We start from the raw sequence: 23,633 nt of genomic DNA, 5'->3' as shown, positions 1-23,633 counted from the left end.
TAAAAAATATACCTACGTATGCGAACGGAGAAGAGACCATTGTCAGTTCGATTGATAATCAATAATTTGTTCATAACTTTACTCTTAATAATAAAATTACGTGTTATGATTGTTATAGCCTAAATCAACCCATGCTTTTTAAACCGCTTAAGGAAAAATCATAATAATGTGTGCGGTACTAACTAATCTAAGGTGCGGTACCTAGTAAGTGCTAGTAAGTATTCTTTTCGCAAAAATGGTGAGTAGGTACCTACCTAGCATAGGTGGTATTATTTCCATCGCTGCTCGATGCATCTTCAATTTTTTTTAAAGCTAGACTTCGTAATAATGAAATCATTGACTTAAATCCTATTATAATTACCTAATATCGCATTAGAAAAAGAGTCTTTGACATTTAAAATGGAATTTATTGAATTTATTCGCCGATATCTAAGCATTTTTAATCAGAAAACGATGCGAATTGAAAAAAGATCCTCGCAATTTCTCACATTCTCTAGTATTTTTTGGTAAATATTAATTGTAATTATAACTAATGACAAAGCGAAGGTATTATAATTTTTTACCGAAATAAAATAATTTCTTGTGCCACGGTGTTATTCGGTGACAAAAATTAATGATGGCATTTAGCCTCTTTAATGCATTATTATTGTCTATGATAAAATGCATTGCGCGTCGTCCATTGCCCACTAAAGACTGATGGCGGTGCGTCGTCTTGTTAATGACGTTGACGTTTATAATAATACTATGCTAAATTTAAACAAAATGGACGTGAAACGCGAACCAGATGATTTCGAATTTAACACAGAAGAGCAGAGTTTGTTAGATGTGCCAATATTGCACTCAAACACCGTTGGCGCTAACATTAATGTAAAGGAAGAGAATATCGACAGTGCCAGTTGCTCTTTTGAGGTTAGTTTTTCGAAACATAACTATTTTGAAACGTTGTTTATGTATCTATTTAACATTTGATATAATATTGTCTGACACCATTGTATTTCACAAACGTAAAACTCCAAAATGTAAAGTTTAACTTCAAATTACCATTCAAGATCATTACGAAGTCATATTCAAACTGAATATCAATTAAATCGGACGGTAAATACCTATACGATATTGCAATTTTGGCGCTCCTTGGTCAGTTTTGAAGCGTCTCAGTGTCTTAAAAATAACGCGTACAATATTATGACCAATTTCATGCTTTTCTACAAAAATGCATCTGTTATTTCCTGCTACATCACCCAACCAAGGGCAGTAAAGTCTATGTAAATTGTGGCCTTTTTGTATTGTTATTTACCGTTTTTTTTTAATTTATTAGGGTTGCTACCTACTATAAAATAGGGTCACGACTCAAAAAAGGTTGGGAATGTGTCTTCTATAGAGATGGGGCCTAACTGTATAAATTTTAAGCAACTGTCATTGACTAAATTAGCTAGTACAAGTGACTGCATTGCAGGTTCATTGCAAACATACCTATTTATATTATATCCGTGTATGGCATAGAAAGCCAAACGTACAAATAACTGCCGTGAGAATTGATGTTTTTAGGCTTATCAACATAATATCCACGCCATACACGGATATAAAAATAAGTGTTTATTTTGTTTGTTACATAAACATCAATGTAAACAACTGTGACTAACCGTGTCTAAACTTGTCTTGTCGTGGCGTGACTAACCGGTGTGCTCGGTTGCGTGGTGTCACTTGTACCGATAGGTCTAGAACACATTTGATTTCTCCTGAAGGCAGCGGAAGTCTTAAAGAAAAAACTAATCTTATTGAGGACCCGCATGCGCAGCGTAGGTCAAAATGAAGCTTTTATGGTATTTTCATAGCAAAACCCTGGACATCCCTTAAACATTGTAGATAATCTATTTATATAATTATGAAGCCTTATTATCCTTTATAATTGTTTAACGCGCGTGTTTGAACATGCACCTTTAAAAAAAATTGGTTAAGTACATGATCTTACTCCCTACATCATTTATCGTTTGTCAATTTATGGCTACGGCCGTATGTTGTAGGTTAGCTACTGGGAAATGCCAATAGAAATGGCGTATTTCAAAAAAAATACTACTTTATTCTTAGGTAAATAATTATTATAAAGTAAACATTATTCGAAGGATGTTTATAAGATTTGAATGTTCAAAGACATAGCTTATAATAATTATCTTCAAATGTGTTAATCGTGCCCATTTTTGACTAATAAAATGCCTAATTCTTGTCAAATTTGGGATCAAAAAGATTATAAAATATATTTTTTTATCGTAAATATGTCACTTTATAATGTTAACATTAATTTTACTAATGGTTTTGTTTATGCGTTTAAAAATTAATAAACCTAAAAAAATTTAACCCCACTGCACATGAACGTATTGAACTATGACTATATTCTAAAACATTAGAGCGAGAGGTTTAAAAGAATACTATTTTATGTATTAAAAATATTTTATGCAGTCATCAAACGTTTAAAATAAATATAAAAGATAATAAGCCTTCAAAATGATATAAATAGATTATCTACAGCGTTTAAAGAATGTCCAGAGTTGTGCTATTAAAATACCATAAAAGCTCCATTTTGACCTACGCTGAAACATGTGGGCCGTTAATATCATAAGAGCGTTTCAATTATATACATAGTAAAATTAAATTCCTTGTCATATATGATCATGTATTGTATTTTTAGTACATTGAAAAGAACCTTGCCAATAGACTAGTCGATGTCAAGGATGAACTTGAAGACACAGCACGCCAAATTGATTATGAACATACACAGCCCAGTTGCTCGTATTCGGAATACAGGCCTGTAAATCAGGTAGGATAAGTAAATTACCACCAGCGCTTCGCGGGATTCGGGTCGGCTGCACTGACCTCTATGCTACACTTTTTAAAGAACAGCGAGACGAGTTCTGATCTAGAATATTGTAAAGACCAGTAGATAACTACATCGCAATTGGATGCAACCACTATGGTTGCACACGGGCGCAAATCCCAATGGACGCAGGTTCGAACTTTCTGGGAGTCGTTATTTTATCAAAAAGATTTCTTCAAGTAGTTAAAATATATTTCTCAGTATATCTATTTTATACGCAAAGCTGTTATTGGCCGCTATCGGTGGCTATCAAGAGTAGTTTATCATTTGTTTAGGGTCTATACCCATGCATGACTTGGCAGGAAACCATTAATTTATAACTACAATGTATCTTGCAACATAATATTTTTAAAATTGCAAAACAAGCGATTTATGCGAGTCAATCAAATTTCAACAAAAAGCTAATTTAGCAAAATTATTTAATTCAATTAATCAATAATATCGCAAATTAATAAATAATGCTATTTTAGTTTGGTATGATATGCACAAAAGTTGTTTGTATGAAAATCAATCTTGCTCAACTATTAAAAACTGCATAATTGTTCAAATTAAAATCAATTATTTATAATTTACAAACGAGTCATGCATTGCACAATAAACCTCATAAGCATGATTATGAAAAATATTCAAGTAGTATTTGGAAGGAGATAATAAAACCAGGATTCATTTCAGGAGTTATTAATTTGGGAGTTAAACCAACCTACACTGCCTATTCCTTATTTCAGCTCCTAACCAAATATGTATTGAGATACCTGTAATAATAATTGTTACAATAAGTGCTATGTTTTAACAGCACTTCTTAGCTATGTTAACTTTTAGAGCGATATAGACGGCTTTGTAAGAATAACCATAATACCGCAATACATAAATATGATAAAATACCCTCGATAGCCGCCTTATTGATAGAATAGATGCGCAGAAGTGTTTTTAAATTATGTATGTTCTATAAAAGTACGTTATATTTTAAATCTTGCGAATTATTTGTTGAATAACAATAATCATTTAGTTTCATACTCTTTTGTATTTTTCAGTGCCTTCAGATGAACCTTGCCAATAGACGAGATGACGTTAAGGATGAATTTGATGAAGAGACATCGCTCCAAGTTGATTTTGAAGACACACAGCCAGGTTGCTCGTATTCCAATTTCAGCTCAGGAGATCAGGTAATAAAATTACTATGTTATCGTACAATATTATTTTTTTCTATGTGGTATACCATCCATCTAGCTATTTATAAATTTATGTATTATTTTGTGGACTTTTCATTAATAATGGTTTATCTTACAAATGTAATCAAGTATTCAGTATATTGACTATATATTTTAAGCGAGTGACTGTGTTTTAGATACAACTTATCCACGTTTGTAGTCAATATAAGTAATGAGGCAATCCATATAATATGAGTCTCCTAGAGTCATAACTCACATTTTTGAGTTTTAATAAACCAAGTGATTATAAAGGCATTAATACTGTATAAAGAAAAATAGTTGGCTATAAAATCCACTTTAAACTATGTGTAAATCGTTGACAAAGTTGACTGTTGGTGTCATTACTCACATTTTCCAATGAATAATGTGAGTTCCGTCATTAATGCGTTTCTAACCAATCAGGGTGCTCTATTTCTCATAGTATGTTGTGTCTGCGGCCTTTGAAGTATTATATTATAATATTCGTGGTATGACTGCCAAAAGTTGGTAAGTCTCAAAAAAATATTATGAAGAATTTGCAATTTGAAGTTTGAGATGCCTTCTAAAATCGGACATAATACTAAATTCTCTTTATGCATATATCGGATGGTCCTGATTTTTTATTCTAATAAATATATTTACATTATAGACACATAACTCGTTGTTAACTATAAATACCTAAATTATCGACTTACTCACTTTTGGTAGTAACCTACGATATAATATTTAAAAAAAAATGCAAATCGACTCACTCATTAATAGTCAAGGGAGTTCAATACTTACAAAAAACAGTGCTCTGGTGATTTTTGCTAAAACTCGATTTTTGGAATAAGTGAGTTATGACTAGGCAACTCGTATTTAGAGAATGGACGCTTTTAATCAAGCACACGCGAGACGTAATGCATGAAAATGCATGAAGCCGGAAGACAAGTGTCGAGTTGGATTTAAAGGACATTAGTTGTCATAAATTAGAGAGAAACAGGTGTGAACAGAGCTGGATAGAGGCAGATGCCGAAGAAGAGAAGAAGATGTTATACACGTTTTTCAATATTATGCATTCTCCACAATACAAACCCGAAATTCTTAAATCTTCAATAATAATAAAATTTACGCTTTGTTTTACAGTTTGTCGCTACAAGCACTATTATGGCCAGCGAATCGTCATGGAGGTTGTCAGATACAGAAGCAGCTTCCTATGACATACAGATTGACAAAAAAGACATTAAGAAAGAAAGAAAGGAACATATTGAAACTTTAAAAAATGTAAATAATGCGTATACTAGTAAACATTATAATAATCAGACAAGCCTTATACTAGAAGCTGTTATAAGGGTAGAAAATACTAGTTTTTATAAAGAAAATTTTGTGTGTTGTGTTTGTTTTAAGTTTTTTTCATCTTTGGTATTACTGACCCTTCACAAAGCCTTACATAAAGAAATAATAGCAAGAATAACTAAAACTTCTGTAAAGCAATTTAAATGTAATGAATGTAGTTTCTCATGTGATCGATCCGATGGTATGAATTACCACAAAATGACTCATTCTGGGGAATATCCATTTAAATGCGATGAATGTAGTTATTCTTGTATACAATCGAGTGACATGAAAAGACACAAGATGACTCATTCTGGAGAAAAGCCATTTAAATGTGACATGTGCAATTATTCATCTATAAGATCAAGTGTTTTGAAAAAACATAAAATTACTCATTCTGGAGAATATCCATTTAAATGTGATGAATGTAGTCACTCTTGTTTACATTTAAGTGACATGAAAAGACACAAGATTATTCATTCAGGAGAAAAATCATTTAAATGTGATCAATGTAGTTTCTCATGTGCACGACCTGAAGGTATGAAATACCATAAGATCACTCATTCTGGAATATATCCATTTATATGTGAAGAATGTAGTTATTGTTGTATACAGTCTACTGACATGAAAAGACACAAGATGACCCATTCTGGAGAAAAGCCATTTAAATGTGACAATTGTAGTTACTCATGTGTAAAATCAAGTGCCTTGAAAAAACATAAATTGTCTCATTCTTCAGATTCTGGTGACGTAAAAAGGCGCAAGATGTCTCATTCCGGAGAAAAACGATTCAAATGTGAAGAATGTAGTTACTCTTGTAAACAATCTACTGATATGAAAAGACACAAGATGTCTCATTCTGGAGAAAAACCATTTAAATGTGATAAATGTAGTTACTCATGTGTAAAGTTTAGTGCCTTGAAACCACATGCAATGATTCATTCCGGAGAAAAACCGTTTAAATGTAAAGAATGTGACTACTCTTGCATACGTTCTTCTAACCTAAAAAAACACGGAAAAACCCATTCTGGTGCAAAAATAGTTTAATTTATTTAATTTCATGTAAATCGTGACTTCATATAAATCTATTAAATCTCTGTACATATCGAATCGGCCTGTTTGTTGTTTATGTAATCCTTTCTCTTCTCGTATTTCATGTGGACGAAGAAGTCATGGACAATCGCAACCAACCAATTATTGTGGTGTGGACTATAGAAAAATTGGGCGCCACTCATTTTATCTGTTGGGCAGAAATTTCTTACGCTTTTTAGGTTTCAATTTTTTGATAACGTTAATTATTTATATTATATTAGTGCAATGTTGCTAGCTCCACCTTTTGCTGGAAATGTGTATGACTTAAGTACGCATTTTATTGCATCATGCTTTGCGCATGAATGCCCCGTATAAATTTTACAATAAATTATATAAAATAAAATGCAGATAAGACATTTTTTGAATAAAGTTGAGACAAAAATGAAATATACGTAATTTAATTTCAAATTGACTATATTATTTTGAGTGCATTCAGAATACTAGAGGGAAAATACAACATAGCTACATTTTAAGTTTCTTTATATAAAAAAGGACAACATGTTACCTAGTAAAAATATACATTAAAATAAATTAATACTTTGCTTCATATTCAGAATATAAGTTTGGTTCCGCTGAGTTAACTTGCATCGTTTCTTCCTAAAGTGATCTGAGGAATTGATCATAGAGGTATTAAATAAAAAGAGGGGCAAGAAATCGACTTTCTCATACAACTGAATGAAGCAGGCCTACAATAGCCGACAACTTTCGAGAAATAGCGACGTGATAAAAAAAATGCAGGGCATCACGGAGGATTTATTTGGTCATTATAACGTACCCATATAATACAAAGTTAACGTAGAAATTTTGCCGCAAATTGATTACCAGCCTGCCTCACCATACTTTTTCACCATACTTTCCTTCTTCAACATACTTTCATATAACCTGCCGCCCCTAGGAATTGATCCAGTATCACACAGCTTTAGTAAATCTCTTTTTTTAACTTAGTTATATACTGAGTTCATTGTACAAGTATTTTAATGGGGGGTAGGATTGGTGGCCGACCTCGCCCAGGGTTTGAAAGTCATCGTTATAAGAAAAGGTACTTATAAACTAACTGTCAAACTCATGCCGTAAGTATTTGATGTGCAACCAAGAAACAATTTCCTTGTCTATTTTTATTACTATAGCAAGAATAAAAATCCTAAGATCTTCCACAGAGTGAAGGTTTGTATTAACAGATTTTTTACGATAAATGGAGAGATAATCCAAGAGATAAGTCGTCCTTATATTCGGATACCAGTGTCCCTTCAGGCTTCAGAGACATCGAGGTCTTGGGAGAGACATCTCAATTTCCCGATGTTTCCTTCGCAAAGGTTTCGTCTTAAAAAAATTACGATCCAGTTACTCGAAACGTTGCATTAGTAACACGGATCGTCGAGTCCTTTCTCTTTTTTTTATCAGAATTGGCGTTGAAAAAGACATTCACAGCACTAGAAGCCTCAGCCAAAAGAATGGGCTTACAAATAAACGAGGCAAAAACTAAATACATGCCTGTCTATGTCACACCGCGAGAAGGCGCACCAAAGCTAGATATCCGTGCATACAAGTTTGATACGGTCGACAGTTTCATATATCTTGGTTCTCTTGTAATCCGACATAATGATATCACAGAAGAAATCAACAAGAGAATAATGTCTGCGAATAAATGCTACTTTGGCCTGTTAAGACATTTTAAGTCCCGCATACTATCTCGCCGAACTGAAAGCACTCTTTATAAAACACTTTTAAAGCCAGTGCTCACCTACGCATTGAAAACCTGGACATTAACTCTGCGAAATGAACGAGCCCTGAACATTTTTGAAAGAATAATTCTCCGCCGTATATATGGACCGATCAGGGACGGCACCAATAGGAGGAGGAGATAAAATGCTGAGCTCTACGGGCTATACGAAGATTGCGGCGCAGTTCAATCAATTAAGATTGGGAGACTGCGATGGCTAGGTCATGTGCACCGTATGAATGAAAATGAAGCGGTAAAGAGAGTGATGTCCGGCAATCCAATCGGGCGTAGAAGAGGCAGCCCCAAGATTCACTGGTTGGATAGAGCTGTCAATGACTGCCGTGTTCTAGGGGTTCCAAATTGGAAAGCAACCAACCTGGATAGGGACAGGTGGAGGGAGCTGTTGGAGGAGGCCAAGACCCACACCGGGTTGTCGCGCCCCTGATGATGATGATTATCGTCGAGTCTTTTTGAGTTGTTGACCGTAGTTAATGGTTATTAACGCCAATTAATAATGTTGGTGTATGTAATTAGAGTCTTCAGCTTCGGTTTGGACGTTGAAGCGACGGACCTTAGCGGCGGGGGGGGGGGGAGACTTACGCACTGACACGAACAATAGGTATTAGTAATTTGTTCTTCAAGCCGTTCTATTTTTAAACTAATAAGAGCGCCAGAAGTAAGGTTTTTTCAGGAACTGACACAACATCCTTGCAGTAGACGTATTTGTCTTCAGTTGGCATTGTTAACTGATTTTAAACAGATTTAAAGGTATTATTAAATAATTACAAGATAAAAAGAACTTTTTATATACAACGTTCAACAATTTTCTGTTCAATTATTATGCTCAATATGCTCAAACTTGTACTTGTAAAAAAAAAAAGTAAATAAAAAACAAACAAATAATATTGAATACTGAAATGTCATTTTGGTTTCCATAGTAACGCACGTAGGTATATATTAATAATATAGTTGCTAGGACCACCCACTTAGCAACCGATAATTGTGAATTGGATTACGGATTTCTTCCGAAATAACTTTTCATACAAAACAGAATTAACTGAAAATGAATTCAAAATTCTACTTAAATATCGCTAAAAGTATTGAAATAATGCATTGGCATCGTGTTCTGATATATTCTAAAAGTTTCAAATATCTAGCTAGTCGGGAAGTTGGTTAAAAATCGATTGCAAGATTTGTACTGGATAAACAACCACCGGACAAATAAGAATACGAGCTAATAAAAACGTTGTAAAATGCTGCGAGCAAACAAAATACGAGGTAAAACAGCGGTCAAGCTATTGTTTGACTTGCGACAGAAATGGTACGAAATTACTGGAGAACTCTCAATATGTTCCTTCACTTTCTTCAACCGAGCTTTAGTGGATTTATTTCCTGGCTCAGACTTTCCACAATACTATAATAATTATATTATATTATACCAGATCATTGCCCACTGAAGAAGGAAGCCGATACATTACACGCTGGTCCTACTTTTCGCCCCTCCCGTTGTCTATGGATGACCTGTCATTGCCTATAGAGTGCTCATACTGACGCGTTTTAGTTTCAGATTTCTTTCAGATTATTTTAACGTATCTTAGAGACCTTGGAGTTCATCTGATTTAGTGGTTATGTGTAATTTGAAGTGACGATCAAAGTAAGTACACTTCTTCCGTATATAATAAAATCATAATACACTAGGACGTTTGTCAATGTGTCAGTCGATTCTAAACAACAATAACTAATAACTTATTATTATACTTTTCAGTTATTATAGAATACCAAACTCTGTTTGCAAGTACGTTGTCAATAAATAGTATGACAGTGGACCAGTCGTTACTTGTCCAAAAAGTTATGCTCAAGCTTTATTAATCTAAAGATGGCGGTGACCACATACAATATTTTTATGTTTATTTATTTATTTATTTAAGAATACAAAACATTGTGGACATAACAAATCTAAATTCAAGACGTACACAACATGACATTTACATTATAAGTCAAACATTACCCTCACAAGAGAGAAGAGAATATAGAAAAAGAAATATATTATATATAATAACAATAATAATAACAAAAAAAAAATAATCAAAACATACTTAAGTACAATTTAATAGAGAAAAATATAATTTTTGAGAACGAAAAATAAACAATTTTATACAGAAAAATACAGTTTCAAAAATAAAATGCAAAGTACATCATTGAAAATGTCTATGTCTTTAGGGAGCGCATTTACTAGTCTTGTACCCCTCGCTAATGGTTCCTGATAGGCTTGACACGAGGAAACGGTTCCAATCCAGAATAAATCATGACTGCGACCACGTAGGTAATTGACAGGCGCATGGAAATTCAAATTCATTAGGACACCAGGATTGGAAACCATCCCTCGCGATTGTCTTTTCGCGAAGGGTCTTTTCGACTGACGATTAACGCAATACTTTTTGGTAAAAAAATCTTAAGTACACCTTTTTATGCCTGTCTTGGGTAAAAAGTAAAATCTGCTGGACGTCTTTGATTTATTTGCAGTAACTCTCAGTAAATAGAGCCCCTGAAACATAAAAAATCAATTAATGCAATAGCTTTAAAATAGGAACCAACTCATTGTTACATTGTTATTAACAAAGACAAGAACATTAACAATGAGAAATTTTACGTCATGACATTCACCGATTTACCTTACGATAATATTGACTACACATTTTCGTTCATTTATTACCTACATATTGTAATTAAAGGTTTGTGAATATGTTGCTATAACGTAACTTAAGAAATTCTAAATATAACCGTATAATTAAAGTTTATGTTTCATAATATTATGGCCCAACAAAGGGAGGGCTGACAGGACTCTAGCCTGTGGGCCCAACGTGGCAGATCAACTAGATGAGATAAACACATCGTAAATTTATAAGCTCTAATAGTAAAAAAGTCGCCTGCGGGCCATAAGATGAGTAGAATTTTATTTTATAATTATTTGTAGTCTCTCCTGACTAATGAAAATGACTATTTATCCAACATGGCGAAGGGTCAGATGTAACTTGGCTACCTATCACAAAATAAGGTCGCGCTCAGTGCTTCATAATATGATGCTGGTGCCGACAATCCAAGCTGATTTATTTGAAAATACGAAATATCGCTAAAAAATACACGGACTACCCTTTATTTTACGCGGAAACCTGGAGTTCCACGGAATATCATTTAGGAAACACTACTATAGAACATTACACTGCCTCCTTAGAGGTAGATTGGGGGGCCCGCTTCAGGATGTGGGGTCCATGCATAATATAAACCACTCAATATTGAGTCCACAAATTACCTACTGTTGCTGTCAAACGCCACAAAACATTTTTTTAGATAATTATTTCGTAGCTATAGTAGTTTATGTACAATTAAATACACTGCATGAAGTCTAAATACTGCATTTAAAATAAAAACAAACACGACGTACAACCGTATTCGCGTGACGTCAAAACATAGGTAATATATTATTATTTTTAGATAATATACGACAGGAGTACCTAGTACTCTCTAGGACGAAAGACCCGTCCACATCATTCTAGCTCAGTGGTTCTTAACCTTGTTGGAGGTACTGACCCCCACCAGTTTCATATGCGCATTCACCGAACCCTTCTTAATTGGAAAAATAAAATATGTTTTTTTTCAAATTCAAAACATAGGTATATATTTTACTGTTGCACAAAATGAACCACATCACTGTGTTCAAAGAATAAAACCATTAAAACATGCTTTTCACACAAAAACATAATAATGAATATTTACTGCAAATCAGTGTGACTTCTGCTGTTGCCTTTCAGAGACCAGAAATGCGCGGCTTTACCTTGGCAAGCGCCACTCTCATGTCATTTGCGCAACAAAGTCTGCTCCTTTTCTTTGTTTTTATGTCCAGCATCCTCGAAAAGGATTGCTCGCAAAGATATGTTGTAACAAACGGTATGAAAATCTCCAGAGCTTTCTTAGCAATAACAGGGTACGTTACCATTTTGTTGACACCAAAACGTTGAGAGCGTTGTTGTTCTGAAGAGTTACTGTTGAACGTGACTCTGCTGAATTTCAATAATTTCATCGAGGTATTCAGCACAGATAGGCCAAGTAGTGATGTTGCGTTAACACCTGCAGCTAATGATGGCCAAGCGAGGGGTGTCATCACGAAGCATATAAGTCGGGTGTGTATCTTGACCTCCCCCGAGCCCCTGAGACTGACTCATCGAACCCAGGTTAAGAACCACTATTCTAGCTAGATCACGATAGAATTCTGCTATAGGCACTTAAGTAGGTATACCTATCAGTAATACCAGAGATATTTTGTACACGTCATAAAACTAGATAGTACCTACTAGGAATAGGTAATCTTCTTATTGTGCCATCCCCTAGCGGAGGTCTACCACCATCAAGGCGATCTTATATTTGTCGTCTGCTAATCCCGGAACAGTTCGGTGGAGCTGCACTCGTACCAATCACGGAGGTTCTTAAGCCAGGAAATGCGGCGCCGGCCTCTGCTACGCTTCCCATTGATCTTTCCTTGAATGACAAGTTGGGGAATGCTGTATTTTTGTCCCCTCATAATGTGGCCGAGGTATTGTAGTTTCCTGGTTTTGATACTACGTAGAACTTCTCGGTCCTTCCCCATCCGATTGAGAACTTCAACATTTGTCACCCGGTCAGTCCAAGGAATTTTGAGGATGCGTCTATACAGCCACATCTCGAAAGCTTCAAGTCTCCGTGACATCTCTTGGTTTAGCGTCCATACTTCCATACCATAGAAAAGAATTGAGAGCACATAACAACGTACCATACGCAGACTCAGACCTTGGTTAAGATCTCGATTGCTAAGGAGGCGTCTCATTTTGAGAAAGGCGCTCCTTGCGATCTCAATTCTAGTTTTTATTTCCTGAGACTGGTCCCATTTCTCATTGACCCATGTACCTAAATATTTATAATGGGTCACATGTTCGATTGATTTGTGTTGGTAGTCCATTATTTTTATAATGAAAAATTATAACAAGATGTCAGGCAGGTAGTCAATAATAATCATAATTTTATTATAACAGGTATTTAATCAAATTAATATTTTTTTCTTAATCTAGATACAATAATAATAATTTGTCATTGTACATTATCGACTTTTACAAAACTCCTTTATTGTGGTTTTTAGTTTGTACAGAATATAAATATAAAATTGATTATTACCGAGTGGCAATACACGCCATTTTTATTATCGTCCATGACGAGTCGGTGCTCACCTGTCCGCATATGTCATTCTCTGTTAAATATAATCAAAATGGACGTAAAACGCGAGCCAGATGATTGCGAATATAACACAGAAAAGCAGAGTTGGTTTGATGTGCCAATATTGCACCCAAATAACCAGGACGCTACCATTATAATAAAGCAAGAGAAAGTCGACGATGCTAGTGACACTTTTGAGGTTAGTTTTTCGAAACGTTACTATTATTTTGCATTTTTGTTTATCGCTTGAATAAATTTGATATTTTGGTCACCGTAATTGTATTTTACGGACTTTGATGCTTTTTACTGGTTCTCCGTCGTCTTTATCTGTCAGTCGCCATGGAATTATGATATCTTTTTGTCATCAAATTATAGTACGCGGTCAAAGACATTATAATATTTCGGCAAAAATTATAGGACGTGTTGAAAATGAGAGTTTTTTGTTTGTCACATAAACAACAGAGAATTCGAGAAATTCCGAAGCCCTGCTTTATTAAAACACCTCTTAAGCGTCAATTACATTTAGCTTCTTTACGAGCTGTTTGTTGGCGAATTTAAAAGCGGGCGATTCAGCTACTGCGATTTGATGATTACACACAAAACTTTCCATTTGCTGAGAAGCCAACAAGCTAGTTACTATTTTGACAGAACGTAGTTCGTTTTTTTACCGGGATGTTACTACTTCGTTTTACTGCGCAGGCGCAGTAGGCCCACACTCCGGCGTGTAGCGTGTAAAGTTGACCGGCTTTCAACTTTTCTCGGTAGAATGTTTACAACCTGCTTGTTAGCTTGTTCGATGATTACACTGGGCGATTGTACAGGCAGATTATAAATTCGCCAACAAACAGCTCGTAAAGAAGCTCAATATAATTGACGCTTTAGGCACTAGTCAGTTTACAGGAAGCCGAGTACCACGCCAATTTTCATAGCCGATTTTGGTAAAATTCATGAATTTAAGAATGAAAACCTAGCCTAACAAATAATCCAGTAGATATGTCGACTATTTTCAAAAATTGTTTGCCGCTGGCTTCCTGTCAACCAACAAAAACCGTGTTCTATTTAGATATGAATTGTAACTATGTCAGTACTATACGACCCAAAGAGGTTGGACGGTCTTTAATATACGACCATATATTTTCGATACAATTTTTCACGGTGAAGTGTGATACGGCGAACTGTATACGTAGGTACAAATTTCGGGACACGTGTAAACATATGAAATTAAATTTGTTTAAGCAATTTTTGAAATCAATGAATATGTAGGTATTGAAAAATTCATGATTTTATACTAAAGTGCACAATTATTTAGCTGTGACCGGACTTAAGGGCAGTAAAGTCTCGGTAAACGATCAGATATACCTGAAACCCTTGTTGTATAGTTACTTTAACACAGTGATGTGACTGTAGTGTACCTTATAATTATATATTACTGAAATTGACTATTACATGAAATGGGCAAAATTTTGCCTAATTCATACAATAGTCAAGCCCGTTGCCTTATTCATGAATTTAGTAAATTATCTGCCGAGTGCGTGAATTCGCCAGGGTGTGGAATTCTTAAACTATCAACATGACAGTAGAAAAAGTAAATTTAATACTGATGGTTTTATTAGTTATACTTGGACATAATATAATATTATTATTATTAGGTTAGGTTTAGTAATTTTGAATTCAACTGAATGTCCATTTTGAGGTTAGCTAACAAGTGTCAATAATCCATCAAATCATACTATCACAAACAAACAATCGACCATTGCAAGATTGATACCCAAGCACGAATCAAATTGTAAAAATAACTTAAAATAAAATTCTTCCGTTATCATATTGTAGTTCTAGATTTTTTTTGGTTATATAAAATGGATATGAACGTGATTGTAGTTATTGATTGGTATATTTTTATATAATCAATGACATTTGACACATTTGGTTAGTTTGATTAGTTGCAAAAACACCACCGTAGCGTAATTAGATAGTAAATTTGCCCAATGCATGAACTAGGCAGAAAAATTACTACCGAATTCACGCACTTGGCAGATATTTTGCCTAATTCATAAATAAGGCAACAGGCTTGCATTTTTCATGATTTAGGCAAAATTTTGCCCATTTCATGAAATAGTCAATTTCGCACATTGGGCGTAACATATATAAATTTTACCAATGGATACTTAGATACATTCGAACTCTCCCGAAAACAGTTCAAGTCTAAAGATCAAATTACATTGGTAGATTACCAGGCCGACCGTCTGTCAAGATCGTAAAAAGTCACGTTTGAGTCGTTCCCTAGAGTTATAGGTAGTTGAATTGGATCAATTCCTACTATAAGAACGCACGAAAATATCGAAATTAATCTTGAGCTTCCGAGTATGGCCACACGTGGCGCGTCCTGTATTGCGTTTCACATCAAACACAAATTTTGATGTTTGCATAATGAAAGGTGACTGACTTTATTCATTATTTTAACAGACAATAATAATACAAAACAAAAATAATATCCTAGTAAATACAATCAGCAACTTGTCTAAATAATTATTAATACCATCTCTAATAGTTAAATATTGGCATTTAAAGTACAGACCTACAAACATGTCTAAATAATGGATGGGAGAGCCACTGTCGAAAACTACCCAATCACGTCTCGTAACTGGACAGAATTTGACATAAGAATGACGTTTTCAAAATGTCGTCTATATGGTAGTTCGTAGTTCCATTTTTGACCGTTATTTAGATAAGTTTGTACGTCACTGTAACCAGAGGGTTGGAGCAGACCATTTTTTGAGTTGTTCCGCTCCGGGGCCTAATGCTTGCCTCAGCTCCGCATCTGGGTCTGCTCCGCTCCGGGTAAAAAGTTTTAATATATATTATATTATAATTTCATTGATATACTACTAGATGAGCAGTTCCCATACAAGTGTCATTTTAAAAATGTACCACAAAAGATATTACGACAATCGTCTTATAATATTTCCTTGTAGGTATAATGTGTTAAGACCGATAACATGGATTCCCGAATTTCACCCGTATTGCCCTGGCTGTAAAACTAAATTTGCGTTCTTGGAATAGTGAACCTAAGGGTGCTGCAACGCAAAGCAGACAGAGCAAGTCGTCATGCGCTGACTATTAGTTAGAGTAAGATGCAAGCTAGATCGGGCTTACCCGGTAAGTTTTAACAAAGGCCGAGTCGCTGAAAATCGGGCGTCATTTTAAGAAGCATATGATTCATCCAGTAGTATATCAATGTATAATAATTATACAAATGTTAAGTTATAGTATAAGTATAAGTTATTTTGAAATAAGGTGCTTATATTATTCGTCCTTTTCATTATTAATTCTATTAAACATAATTCCGGCAGCAAATCGTCTTTTACTATCTGTCAAAAAAGTGAAGTTATTTATCACTGGGTAGTGTTAAATAATTCCATTGTTGCAAAGTGTCAAATATAATATTTTCATTGGATTAGATTTTAGGACGAAAATGTAATAATAAAAGAACATCCGGAGCAGTGGAACAATACAATTTTTTGAAGCTCCGGGTAAAACCCCATTGCTCCACTGCTCTGTGCTCCTGCTCCGAGCTCCGCTCCAATGCCCTGACTGTAACAACATCTAAACGATTGTTGAATCTGGTTGGGTCTGTGAATCTGCTGGTGTAATAGACCTTTAATAAAAGATAAAATTGACATTCATAGCGTCCAAGTATTTGATCCATGTTGACGCTGTGAGGGTAAAATCAAACCCTTTATCGTATACCTAGATGATATATTATAATGTAATGTTTTTTCAGTATCGTGAAAAGAACCTTGCCAATGGACGCGTTAAAATCAAGGATGAATTTGTTGAAGACACGTCACGCCAAATCGATTATGAACATACTCAGCCCAGTTGCTCACACTCAGAACGCAGTCTAGTAAATCAGGTAGAAAAAGTTAATTATCATGTTTGCTCCTAAGCAGATCATTTGGCGAAGGGTGGAGGTAGGCTGTTAAGATCTGTGATAAATAGTGCACACGAAACTTTGTCAGTTATACGTATTTTTTTAAATTTCAATAATGCTACAACTTACAGATAATTCAATTAAACCCTGCGAAGACCATGCCTTAATAGAATCAAAAATACTCGTCTATCTATAAAATATCTAAAATAATGCCATTAAATCATACATAATTTTGGATATTTTATTTGTAGAAAAATAGTTTTAATCTATTATAGTTTGGTTCAGGCAGGACCTAATGCATTTAAAAAAAATGTACTAACAATATGTGTACCTAATAATGTATTCCTAAACCAACGAAAACAAAATAAGTATGAATGAAAAAGTGTACACAATTTTATTGTATCGCCCAAAATATACCAAAACCATTATGGTTTGATTTACGCAGGGTATAATTGATTTTTAAGAACTAACCTAACTAAAACTATTTTTTTCTAAAATGGGTGCTGGAGAATTACAAATCATTTTTTTTGCCGTGCTTTTATTTGTCTAAGCCTAAGGTATAGTTTATTGGCTTTCAATGTTTAAAATCATTCTGATAATTTTCATGTTTGGGGGGTGCCAGGGCCCCTTGCCCCCCCTCTGGGTGCGCCACTGTATTATGTATATTATATCATTATAGTATTATACTTTATCATATTTTCAGTGCTTTCAAATGAACTTTGCCGGTAGACGAGTTGACATTAAGAATGAATTTGTTGAAGACACGCCATCACAAGTGGACAATAAAGACGCACAACTGGGTTGCTCGTACCGCGAATACAGACCAGTAAATCAGGTAAAAAAATCCCATGTTACCATGACCTCTCCCAAGTTGATCATTGACCATTTAATTGCAAGATATGTAATGAACAATTGTATCTTTCATCGAATACAATAATAATTATTAAAACATACTTTTATGCAAAATTTAAAAAAAAATTAGTGTATGGCCCGAGTGGTGAGTGGTTGTGGTTACTACGCTAAACGCTGTCCACTCAGGCCGTACACCGTCTAAAGAATGGATGGGGAAGCCCATGGTCCCCACAAGGGGGGGGGGGGGGGCTGACAGGGCTCTAGCCTGGTGGGCCGACGTGACGGGTCGACCTAATAGTGAGATAAACACACATCATAAATTTGTTCCAATGGTAAAAGTCACCTGCCGCTATTTTCCTTAAAAAATATTAACATTTTAAAACATGTCGTTGTGTGATACAAATTTTTATAATCGTGTGATGATATTCAAATACTCCATAATTCAAGTGGATTTATTAAAAAATATAAAAAAATGCTAAAAATACACTGCAGACACTTAACTTTACCTGGAAAACCATTATTTGGACAACGCTTGTGTAGAGCATCACATTACCCTTAACCCTAGCAATAGGTAGGGGTGCCCGCCAACGATTCTGGCCTGGGGGCCCGCTTCAGGATGTGGGGGCCATAGCCGGGAGCCACTGTCGAAAACTATCCAATAAAGACTCAAAACTGGACAGAATCTGACATTCGAATGACGTTTTCAAAATGGCGTACATATGGTAGTTCGAGGTTCCATTATTGATCGTTCTTTAGATAAGTTTATAGGTCACTGTAACAACTGATTGGTGACGAACTGACAATGAACGGAAGACTATTGAGTATTTCATCAAAAATGACCAATAAAATAGGTACACTAGCAACTGACCGTATATTGTGAAACAGTCAAATCAAGCGTCAACAGGATTGATTCGGTAGCTGAATGTATTGCTATTTAAATTCGATGATTACTCACAACGATTGTTAAATCAGGTTGGGTCTGTGAATCTGCTGGTGTCATTAGGCCTTTAATTAAAGATATAGTTGACACTCATAGCGTCAAAGTTTTTGATCCATGTTGACACAATGAGGGTAAAATCAAACCTTTTATCATATAACTAGGTAATATATTATAATGTATTGTTTTTTCAGTACCTTGAAAAGAACCTTGCCGATAAACGAGTTGAAATCAAGGATGAATTTGTTGAAGACACGTCACGCCAAATCGATTATGAACATACTCAGCCCAGTTGCTCATTCATGGAACGCAGTCTAGTAAATCAGGTAGGAAAAGTAAATTATCATCTTCGCTCCTAAACAGAGCGTTTGGTAGTGGCGAAGGGTGGAGGTAGGCTGTTAAGATCTGCGATAAATAGTGACACTAAACTCATACGTATTTTTTTAAATTTCAATAATGCTACAACTTACTTACAGATGTTAGTTTTTTAAATTCAATTAAACCTTGCGAAGACCAAGCCATAATAGATAATAGTAAAAAATACTCATCTATCTAAAAAATGTCTAAAATAATGCCATTAAATCATACATAATTTTGGATATTTTATATATAGAAAAATAGTTTTAATCTATTATAATTTGGTTCAGGCAGGACCTAATGAATTTAAAAAAAAATGTACTTACAATATGTGTACCTAATCATTTATGCCTAACCCAACGAAAACAAAAATAACTATGAATGAAAAAGTGTGCACAATTTTATTGTATTGCCCAAAATATACCAAAACCATCATGGTTTGATTTACGCAGGGTATAATTATTGATTTTTAAGAACTAACCAACACCATCTGTAAATTGTAGTCTTTGTTCAATAAAAACAAATACGTATGACTAACAAAATTTAATGTGCACCCTTCGCTACTGTCATTTGATCTCCATAGGGTAGATATTAATGTAACAAACTTATTGTTATTGCGAGGAATGGATACAAACCATTACATATCATCTATATTATATCATTATAGTATAATACTTTACCATCTTTTCAGTGCTTTCAAATGAATTTTGCCGGTAGACGAGTTGAAATTAATGATGAATTTGTTGAAGACACGCCATCACAAGTGGACAATGAAGACGCACAACTGGTTTACTCGTACGGCGAATACAGACCAGTAAATCAGGTAAAAAAAATCTCATGTTACCATGTCCTCTCCCAAATAGATCATTGACCATTTGATTGCGAGATATGTAATGAACAATTTTATCTTTCACCGAATACAATAATAATAATTATTAAAACATACTTTTATGCAAAATTTAAAAAAAGATAAGTATACGGCCTGAGTGGTGTGTGGTATTAGATACGTTTGAGTTGTGTGTGCCGCTCACGCCCGCCAAACGCTGTCCACTCAGGCCGTACACTAAAAAACTATCCTAGGAAAACCTATATACAGAGTGAAATTGGAGCTCAAATTATTCACTGTCTATGTACCTCGATACCATTACCATGGTAAAATCGAAGTTTGTTCCATTTGGTGAAACAAAAAAAAAACATCTGTAAAAATGGTTATATGTATGCGGATGACACCCACGGTGGCCGCGCGGCTTAAGCGTTGGACTATCACGCCGTGGGTCCCAGGTTCGAATCCTGGGTCTGGCAAGTACACATATTGTTTTTCAATATGTGTGTGAGTCAGGGTATGGACCTAATAGGTTGAGCAAGTGGCTGACATCCATTTCTCGTAAAAAAAAAAACAAAATCTGTTAAGGGGGGACATGCTCAGCGTAGGTCAAAATGGAACTTTTATTGCATTTTCAAACCATGATCCTGGACATTCCTTAAACGTTGTAGATAATCTATTTATATAATTTTGAAGCCTTGCTATCCTTTATATTTATTTTAAACATTTTATGACTGCAAAAAGTATTTTTATTACATAAAATAGTGTTCTTTTAAACCTCTCGCTCTAATGTTTCAGAATATAGTCATATTTCATTACATGAATGTGCAGCGGTGTTAAAATTATCTCGTCATAAATTACACTAATGGTTTTATAAATGCGTTTAAAAATTAATAAATGTAAAAAATCTTAACACCGCTGCAAATTTATGTACTGAAATATGACTATATTCTAAAACATTAGAGTGAAAGGTTTAAAAGAACACTATTTTATGTAATAAAAATACTTTTTGCAGTCATCAAATGTTAAAAATAAATATAAAAGATAACAAGGCTTCAAAATTATATAAATAGATTATCTACAACGTTTAAGGTATGTCCAGGATCATGCTTTGAAAATAGAAAAAAAGTTCCATTTTGACCCACGCTGAGCACGTCCGCCCTTAAGACAAACCTCTACGCTGTGGAGGCCCATATGATCCTATTTGGATCGGATATGGTCGAGGTATGCGGATGGCTCATAAATTGATCGTAGGATCATTACTTTATCTAGACTACTTAACTAGGTGTGTTTCTCATATTTTAGAAAATAATGCATTATTAATAATAAATATCTGACATTCTTGTGTGTTTTTTAGTATATGAGTAACTTGTTATTGTCGATTTAATGTTTAGTTGATTATTGTATTCTAATTGTTTACATTTTGTATTTTACCACGTTTTTATTAAGTCGCTTTCTTGTTTGTTCAGTACAAATCTTGCAATCAATTTTTAACTAACTTCCCGACTAGCTAGACATTTGGAACTTTTAGAATATATCAGAACACAATGACAATGCATTCATTTAATACTTTTAGCAATCTTTAAGCAGAATTGAATTCATTTTCAGTTAATTCTGTTTTGTATGGAAAGTTAGTTCGGAAAAAATCCGCAAGGTGGCGCTTCGATCGCATTCAATGCTTGCAATTTTGCGGAATGATGTTCGACAATTTTGAAAAAAGAGTTAACTCGCTTTGTTGTTTTCTGTTTGTTTTTTACTTCATATCAAGTACAAGTTTTTTTGATCGTTTAAGCTATTGAAATCACTTTAATATCAATTAAATCTGCCAAAATAGCAGAAAAATGATTTGTTTTAGGATAATTAAATACCATTGCCTTATTTGTCCTAAATTATTTTGTTATATTTATATGTTTTACTTTTATTGAACGTCACACAAGATGGCCGACGAAACCGAAACGCAGCGTAAATGGCGATTAGAAAAGCAGAACAAGAGGCGACAGGAAAAACGTCAACAAGAGGATGAGGTGAGTCGTGCTTTACGTTTAGCTAAGCGGCGAAAGCGCCAAAATGAAGCGACAGAAGAGCAGCGAATGGCGCAGCGCATAATTGATAAAGAGCGAAAGAAAAAAGAAAGAATGATTCAGACAGCTTCCGAGCGTGCTTCTCGACTCGATAGCCAAAGAGCAAGATCAGCTCAATCACGAGCCAATGAGACTCAAGAAGAGCATGAAGCTAGACTTCAACGTCTTCGAGATGTATATTATTCTAAACGTTCAGCGGCAGCAGCAGATTTACAAAAGACGATAAACTGATAATTGATCGTTTTCTTTCAAGTTAATGAGAAAATTCATCAAAAAAAATTAAAAAAAGTATTTATTAATACATAAAATTGTCAAGTTTATATGATTTAATACACGATTTAAATACGTGGTATATAAAAAGTTCTTTTTGTGTTGTAATTATTTAGTTTATCGCTGCGAGCATCATTGCGGTCAAGGAAAGGAGTCTCATTTCATCATTGGGGATGGCAGATGTAGAAGCACCTTTTTGTGACATACAAATTGACGAAACAGATATTAAGAAAGAAATCGAAGAACACAATAAAAAGGCTATTCAGTCTTGCCCTACAAATTCCGAGTTATTAGTAGCTGTCCTTAAGGTGGAAAAAACTCATTTTTATAAAGAAAATTTCGTGTGCTGCGTTTGTTTCAACATTTTTTCATCGTTAGCATTACTAAACCTTCATAAAACTTCACATGAGAAACCAAATGATACGCGTTTAAAGAAATTTAAATGTAAAGAATGTAGTTTCTCGTGTTCAATATCTAGTAATATGAAATACCACACAATGACTCATTCTGGAGAAAAGCCATTTAAATGTTTTGAATGTAGTTACTCTTGTATACAGTTTTGTGACTTGAAAAAACATCAGAAGACTCATTCTGCAGATAAGCCATTTAAATGTGCTGAATGTAGTTTCTCTTGTAAAACAGCTGGTGCACTGAAACAGCACGAGATTACTGGACATAAGCCATTTAAATGTGTCGAATGTAGTTTCTCTTGTATACAATCTAGTTCGCTGCAGAAACACAAGATGACTCATATTGGAGACAACCCATTTAAATGCGATGAATGTAATTACTCTTGTAAACAATCTCATCAATTGAAATCACACAAAATTACTCATTCTGGAGAATATCCATTAAAATGTAATGAATGTAGTTACCAATGTATACAAGCAAGTCAATTAAAATTACATAAAATGACTCATTCTAGAGAAGAAACATTTAAATGTGATGAATGTACTTTC

General features: G+C 34.5%; 1 protein-coding gene and 1 long non-coding RNA gene across 2 annotated transcripts; both read left to right on the top strand.

Annotated features, from left to right (window-relative positions):
- Positions 1-720: 720 nt before the first annotated feature.
- On the top strand, positions 721-6,833 carry LOC147076583 (uncharacterized). The gene is made up of 3 exons (XR_015069656.1): positions 721-909; positions 3,901-4,032; positions 5,182-6,833. It is a non-coding gene; the product is annotated as an uncharacterized LOC147076583 (long non-coding RNA).
- A 6,568-nt stretch (positions 6,834-13,401) lies between these two features.
- LOC147076582 (uncharacterized) lies at positions 13,402-22,776 on the top strand. The gene is made up of 6 exons (XM_085941290.1): positions 13,402-13,622; positions 17,205-17,336; positions 18,058-18,189; positions 19,338-19,469; positions 20,192-20,323; positions 22,261-22,776. Exons 1-6 carry the CDS (start codon positions 13,419-13,421, stop codon positions 22,633-22,635), a joined length of 1,107 nt encoding a protein of 368 aa, XP_085797416.1. The 5' UTR covers positions 13,402-13,418; the 3' UTR covers positions 22,636-22,776.
- Positions 22,777-23,633: the final 857 nt, after the last annotated feature.

This window comes from Rhyacophila brunnea, unplaced genomic scaffold, assembly GCF_057557595.1.
Source record: "Rhyacophila brunnea isolate RB1 unplaced genomic scaffold, BYU_Rbru_1.0 scaffold_13, whole genome shotgun sequence".
Lineage (NCBI taxonomy): Eukaryota > Metazoa > Arthropoda > Insecta > Trichoptera > Rhyacophilidae > Rhyacophila > Rhyacophila brunnea.
The sequence above is the reverse complement of the archived record's forward strand: the minus strand, read 5'-3'. Positions and strand labels throughout refer to the sequence as shown.